The sequence below is a fragment of the Podarcis muralis genome, chromosome 2, assembly GCF_964188315.1.
Source record: "Podarcis muralis chromosome 2, rPodMur119.hap1.1, whole genome shotgun sequence".
In the NCBI taxonomy this organism is placed as follows: domain Eukaryota; kingdom Metazoa; phylum Chordata; class Lepidosauria; order Squamata; family Lacertidae; genus Podarcis; species Podarcis muralis.
In genome coordinates, this window is record NC_135656.1 from 45,700,090 (window position 1) to 45,707,134 (window position 7,045).

Consider the following 7,045-nt stretch of genomic DNA (forward strand, 5'->3'; position numbering starts at 1 on the left):
TACAAACATTTAAAGCTTTATGTGCAGTACTGTACAGACAAGAGCTGAAGAGCAACACAATATTGCAACGATATCTGCATGCCCAATGACATTTTGGGCTGGAGTTTCTTAAATGGCAAGAGGGGAAGCTGCAGGGCAAACCCTGTTGAAACTCTTCCTGTGTTCTGAAGCAGTTACAGCACCAGACCCTCATCGAATACTAAAAGTCAAAAACCCAACTGGGAATGCCACAACTCTTGGTTATATGCGAGGCAGTTCTTTGATTCAAGTCAGAACCACCAGCAGCCTTGTGGAGAGACCATTGGAATGATGACTGGCTTGGTCTGGGTAGAGGCCCAGGAAGAATATTACTACAAGGTTACTCTGCCCAAGATTGCAGTTGGTTGGCTTCATGCTTTTGATTCAGGGTTTATCTTACAAATGAACTTGGCACAAAAGTATGGGAGACTCTGATTACAGGTAACTCACATCTTACGCTTATTTCACTTATGCAATTGCAGCTTTGTGTGGGTGGGGAATAAAGACCAGAGGAAAACCGCTCTCCATTTATTTATTTCCCCACAACCACCCACACAAAGTTGCAATCATGGGCTGACTTGGCTTTGGGAAGGCGACGCAAGAGCATCCCAGAGCCCTTGCGCTGCCTTCTCAAAGTCAGGTAAGCAGTGCTCCACCTTGCACGGGGGTCGGTTCTGGGGTTTCCTGGCTTTATGCATTTTTGGGCCTACGCATGAAGCCCTGGAACTGAACGCTCATGTAAGATATGAGCTACCTGTACACCACACTTTAGCGTACATAGCTGGGTCTACAGGCACTTCCACATAATCCAAATTGTGCTTGGGTCAACTGAGTGGATGCCACACAGAATTGCAACAGCATGCCACATCTGCTTTTAATTACCCAGCCTTCAAAAGAACGTGCTTTTTTATATCACAACATAGAACATCACTTCAAAATTCATTTTACTAACTTGCCATGTTGGCAGTTTTCTGTCAAAATTAAAGCCAGGAGCACATGGGGAGTAGTATTCTTATGCCTAAGAATGATGCACCCTATAGTTCTTCAACATAACTTTCAGCTGGCAGGGTTTTTAAAATAATAATAATAATAATAATAATAATAATAATAATAATAATAATAATAATAATAATGGCATTATTATAGGATTTTTATTGTTGATATGCATATAGTACTGACTTGTGAACTATGTATATGCCATAGCATTACCATGTTAGCACAATTTAAATAAAAGCCTATTGCCATTCAGTGATCTAAAAGCTATCGAGAACAAGCAGTGAACTATTTTTTAAGCCTAGTTCTCACAGGTGAGTTCTTTGGCCAATTTATATTTCACAACATTTTTGCTTGAGTTCAAGGGAATACATTTGGAAAAAAGAAGAAGACAGCTATCTTCCAAGACTAGAGAAATCTGGCCCTCCTTTGCTGTAGTTTCCAGAAATTTCTGCTCCACTGAAGTCAAATCCAGGGTTCTGGGAAGGGGGGAAAAAGAACACATGCAAAAAAGCAATATTTCATTTATACCCATTCATCAGATTAACTTGCAGCATTTGCTAACCGCTTTGCAAATTAAAAGAAGCATTTAGTCTAAAGGTCTAACCGGGGGTGGCCAACCTGCAGTTGTTGCTGAACTGCAGTTTCCATTATCCCTGAGGACCATGGACCATACTGGCTGTGGATTCATGGGAGTCACACCATCCAAAGGGCCATAGGTTCTCCATCTCTTCCCTAAACTGTGCAGGAAGCACACCCCACCCCAACATCCCTGTGTGCACTGCCTCTCTGCCACCCGCTCTGCCCCAGTCCAGAGCACTGCACATTCAGCTCCTATGTCAGGAGTAGAGAGGATAGAACAGGCACAACTTAGGGACATTGGGAATATGGTCCATGGGATCACTACCGCTAGTTTGTTTATTTAGATAATTTATATACCACTGCAACTATATAGGATACGTCTCAATACCCTGCTTTCGTAATGTACAGTGGTACCTCGCAAGACGAATGCCTCGCAAGACAAAAAACTCGCAAGACGAAAGGGTTTTTTGTTTTTTGAGCTGTTTCGCAAGACGATTTTCCCTATGGGCTTGCTTCGCAAGACGGAAACGTCTTGCAAGTTTGTTTCCTTTTTCTTAACACCGTTAATACAGTTGCGACTTGACTTCGAGGAGCAACTCATAGAACGCGGTGTGGTAGCCTTTTGTGAGATTTTTAAAGACTTTGGTGATTTTTGAAGCTTTTCCAAAACTTTCCCGACACCATGCTTTGCAAGACGAAAAAAATCGCAAGACGACAAAACTCGCGGAACGAATTAATTTCGTCTTGCGAGGCACCACTGTACAAATCTTGGTTCAAATACATAGCCACAAACATTAACTGATGTCCCCGGACTTGCCTCTCTCTGGAACCTTTCTAGCGTCAGCTTCCTCTGCATCTGGTCCTGGACCCAAGGAGCAGCAGCATACTCGTTCTCAAGCAAAGAACTCCAACAATTCCCAGCATCACGGTTGGTTTTCGTCAAGACGATTCGTATCAATTTCTGGTCCTCTGTTTTTTTAAAGAAGTGTGTTTTTTAAGAGAGGCAGATTACACATAACAGCTGGAAACTTACTTGCATTTAGACCTGCTACTTTATTTTGACCAGCAAGCAAAGGCATGTGCTCTCTCTAAACTATTACACACAGTGTTTGTGAAGCCAACACCAAATGAATGAGCTTTCCTTTTGTGACTAATTTTTTTGTCTTCATATATTCATCCTCAGACTGCTGCAGGGGTCAGCAACCTTCATATATCAATGGACATCCTGCTTGGGAGGGGCAGTGGTTCTCCAACCCCGATGTAGTGGACTTAGATCGATGGAAGATGACCAATTATTAACAGCAGCAATCATATGACAGACAGCTTGGCTGTGCAAAATTGCTGCCAGAGATTCTGAGATTTATCACCACATTAACACATTCCCAGGTGACTGAAGCTTGTAAGGTGGTACACAAATCGTTTAATAAGAACAAACCTCATGCCTCTGCAGGAATATTGTGGACTGACAAACATTTACTGAACTAGGAGAGGAAGAAGAAAGATAGTTCTATTTCTCTAGCTTCACTACACCTGCCATTCCGCTAAGCATAATTCTTTAGGCATACATAGAAGGAGGTGAGAGTTCTTTCTGTTTTCGTGCTTGTACCAGAGCAAAATAAAAATAAAACTTTCTCCCCAGCAACAAGCTGTCGAGTGCCTTTGTGGACCTCTGCATAAAAGACAAACATCACAGAAACAAACCTTCCGAATGCAGATGAAGTAACAGTCCCACGTGCTCCCCTTTAGCCCCAATGCATGAGTGATGAGCACAACAGGCCTTAATGAGGAATTGGAGGTCTGTGCCCGCCTATCATTACCTCATCCAACTATCTCTATGCTCAGCCAAATGACGCAGTAACTGGAACTCACATAACATAATAGGGAGGCTGTATGGGTGTATGGGAGGCACGCACAGACTTTATTTATTTGTTGAATTTATATCCCACTCTTCCTCCTGAAGAAGCCCAGGGCAGCAAACGCAACCACAATTTATAACAAGCATGCTAAAACAGTGGAAAGATTCTGGAAACAGTTTCAGTACGAAACTTCATTTCATCCATTACTTCCACTCCCCAGGCAGTTCAGGAGAAGGGAGGGAGAAATGGGCCTCTCCCAATCCACACGTGAATCTTCCTGTGTCCTTGCAAGGAAGGATGAAAACCCCATGCGAATTCCATGAACAAAACATTAACTTTACCGGGGAAGAAAACTCAACAAAGAAACTAAATTGCCTCCCAAAAGTTCACTTAAACAAAGGTTTTACCTAGTGTCCATGTTGCTTCATCCGCTATTGTAGAATCAAAGAGTTTCCCCTGAAAGAAATATTAACTGTTTTAAAAAGCATGTCGTAACATGTATTTGTAAACAAACAAGATTTGCTTAAATCTTCAAACTTCTTAAGCTGGTTCCAGAAATACCAGTTGTTTTGTGTTGCATGTAAGTAAATGATAATTGTTGGATTTGGTCTATTTTTTTGGGGGGGGAAACAATTTGTTAACTAGTTTAGTAAATTTGTTTAATTACAGGGACTCAATCTCCTTGTCTGTTATTGCCATTTTAATTATACAGCTGGCAAGGATTCTATTATGTGTGCAACATTCCAATAGTGCAATATAAACTGAATATAAACCCCTTTATTTCTCATGAATTTGTATTCCATTAATCTATAAAGGCAGAATCATGCAACTTTCGACGTGATGAAGCAGGGAAATGCTTGCTTACACAAAAGTAATGCAGAAATCTAATGAGGTGCATAGGTCTGCAAGTACAAGGCTCAGACCACATTAATGGCCAAGGCTGAAATCCTGACCCCATTTACCTAGGAGAAAGGCCTATTGAATTCAACAGCATTTACTTCTGAGTACATATGGTCAGACCTGTGCTGTTAAGAGAGTGTAGGGGGCAGCAAGGAAAGAGATCAAGGATACTACCAAACTCCCACACTCACTTTCCTCTTGGATAGACAGAAGCTCTTTTTTCAAAGACTCAGGTCTTTATGTTTGTTTGTTTTGAGGGTGCATTCTGCAACATGTCACTGATGCAATAACAGTGTATTGTGGTGGATTTAAAAATGGACCCTCCACAGATCATTCCAGTTTATTAGGTGTTGCGCAATGCTGCCCCAATGTTATCACATTATTGCTGTCAGCATGTACACTCATGAACAAGACTATAGCGCAACAAGAGCAGGACTAAAGACAACTTGGGGCATCAGTAGTATGAAAAGTTACAGGATTTCAGAAGGAAGTGACAGACATGCACTGATTGGAAACAAAGAAGTATCTCTGCCCCAAACACTTCTTCCCAGCATATCAACTGATCACTTTTCCATTGAGTCAAGGCAGATGGACCTTTTGCCTTGATGCAGAATGTCTCCTCTTACACCAGAGGAACTGAGGCAGTTACATGTTTAGTATGCAGCCAGACTAGCTTTGGGAGTAGGCCATGGAGCTAGAGAAAGAAGAATCATAGAACTGTAGAGTTGGAATTTACCACAAGGATCATCTAGTCTCATAGTTCCCAACGAGGGGCACACGCCCCATAGGGCGACAATTTGATTTTTAAGGGGGGAAATCCAATAATGAGTTATTAACAGTTAATGGCCTTTCAGGTTTCCTCCACGTGCATATTTTGAATAATAATAATAATAATATGTGGGGGGGGGGGAGTGGCACCAGGATTTTACAGATGATTAGGTGGGACACGTCAAAAAAAAAAAGGTTGGGAACCAATGATCTAGTCTGGCCACATTTAGGTTTGATGAGGCCCTAAGCTACTGAAGGTAATGGGGCCCATTTACTTGTCCAACTGGCCTTTGTCAACAAGAAGTTGTTGCTGCTTTTTGTGTTGAATATATGCTACATGGTAATTTTTGAACCTAATAGGTATCTAAAGCCATTTGCACATAAAATGTGTATTTTATCAAAGTAATTGATATAGAAATGAGCAAACCAGTGATATTTTAGGGAGCAGGCTAGGCCCATCACTTACATCATAGGAGCCTACACAACACAAAACACTGTTGCTGTATGTAGGTTTTATTTTGGTTTTTTTATCTTATATTTTGGAAATGTACATCCTGTTTTTTTCCCTTTAATTTTTTTTTTGGGGGGGGGGGCAAGACAGTGGGACCCTAAGCTATGGCTTGTTTAGCTTATATGTAAACCCTGCACTGGATCTAGTCCAAGGAATGGTTATGACTCAGCAAGCCTTACTACAAGAGACTAAGCAAGGAAATATGTGCAACCATGCACTGAAAAGCACTCCCAGCGCGCATGGCTTCCTCTCAAGAACCCGCAGAGCCACAGGACTGAAGAGTTGGAAGGGGCGCCGCGGGCCATCTCGCCCAACCCACTTGCAGTCCTAGAGGGCGCTGGGAACTCTAGCTCTGCAGTTGCCAGATTCCTTTGGGGGAAGCCGTGCGCTTGGGCGCGGAGTCGCCGCCCCTGGTCCCTGCCTCCTCCTCCTCCTCCCCGCACCTTGAGCACTTCCTCGCCGGCCACGGAGAGAGACAGGTGGCGGCTCTTGAGGCTGCACTCGACGCTCTTGGCGCGGGTCCCCTGCGGCACGTCCACCTCGATGAACACCTCTTCCATGGTCTGGTACCAGCGGCCCCAGGGGGTGGCGCACGGCACCAGCCCGCTGCGCTCTTCGAACGGCGCCGACATCCACTCAGCGGGCGCCTCGCCTCACTCCCCCCACCACGACCCCAGCGCCGGGGAAAGGGCGCATGCGCCCTCGTCCCTTCGCCTCGCAACCCGTCCCCGGAAGTGGTCCTCGAAGTGCCCCACTTCCGCCAGCTTTTCACTGCCCATAGAGCTAGAAAAATAAGAGCAGTCTCCATTTTAAAAAATGTTCTACAAATAAGGAAAGGCGGACATCTTGGAGAATATAAAGTTGTACCTAACCCCACCCAGCCACTCATGTTTGGAAAGGCTTCTTGTCGTTGATTTGAAATGCAAATTGTGTTCGTTTGTGGAATGTGCTCGTTACTCAGGATGCGTCCCTGGACGATGCGCGGATGCATCCCGCTGGAGGCGCGCAGAAGGAAGGGCGCTTTGGATACCCGCAATTTGATCAGTAAACTACATCTGTCGCCTACAGTTCAAGAGGAGCACGCGCGTTAAAACCAGGCTATTACAACGAAAACGGGTGGAATACAGGAAGTTTTCCCTGTGCATGGAGACCTTAACACAATGCGATGAATTCGTTTGCTGACACCTCCCAGACCGTTTATAGATTTCCACGTCAGAGGCCTCCAATTTATGCAGAGCGAGGCCGTTAAATGAGACTGAGTTGCCCTTGGCCCGCCTTCCTGGGAAGAAGCCCAGGGGACTGGCTTCTGAGCCGTCCCGCTACAGAACTGCTCTGAGGCTTCTCTTTCCCTTTCTATCTCTGCGTTGCCCCATCGCCTGCCCCGCCTCCCTCCCGCTAACTCCTCCTCCCAGCGGCA

General features: G+C 44.4%; 1 protein-coding gene across 1 annotated transcript; it reads right to left on the minus strand.

Annotated features, from left to right (window-relative positions):
- Window positions 1-1,150: 1,150 nt before the first annotated feature.
- Window positions 1,151-6,343, minus strand: NUDCD2 (NudC domain containing 2). The gene is made up of 4 exons (XM_028717436.2): window positions 6,072-6,343; window positions 3,857-3,905; window positions 2,411-2,562; window positions 1,151-1,490 (listed from the first exon to the last, which is right to left on the minus strand). Exons 1-4 carry the CDS (start codon window positions 6,258-6,260, stop codon window positions 1,407-1,409), a joined length of 474 nt encoding a protein of 157 aa, XP_028573269.2. The 5' UTR covers window positions 6,261-6,343; the 3' UTR covers window positions 1,151-1,406.
- Between the last annotated feature and the right edge of the window lie 702 nt (window positions 6,344-7,045).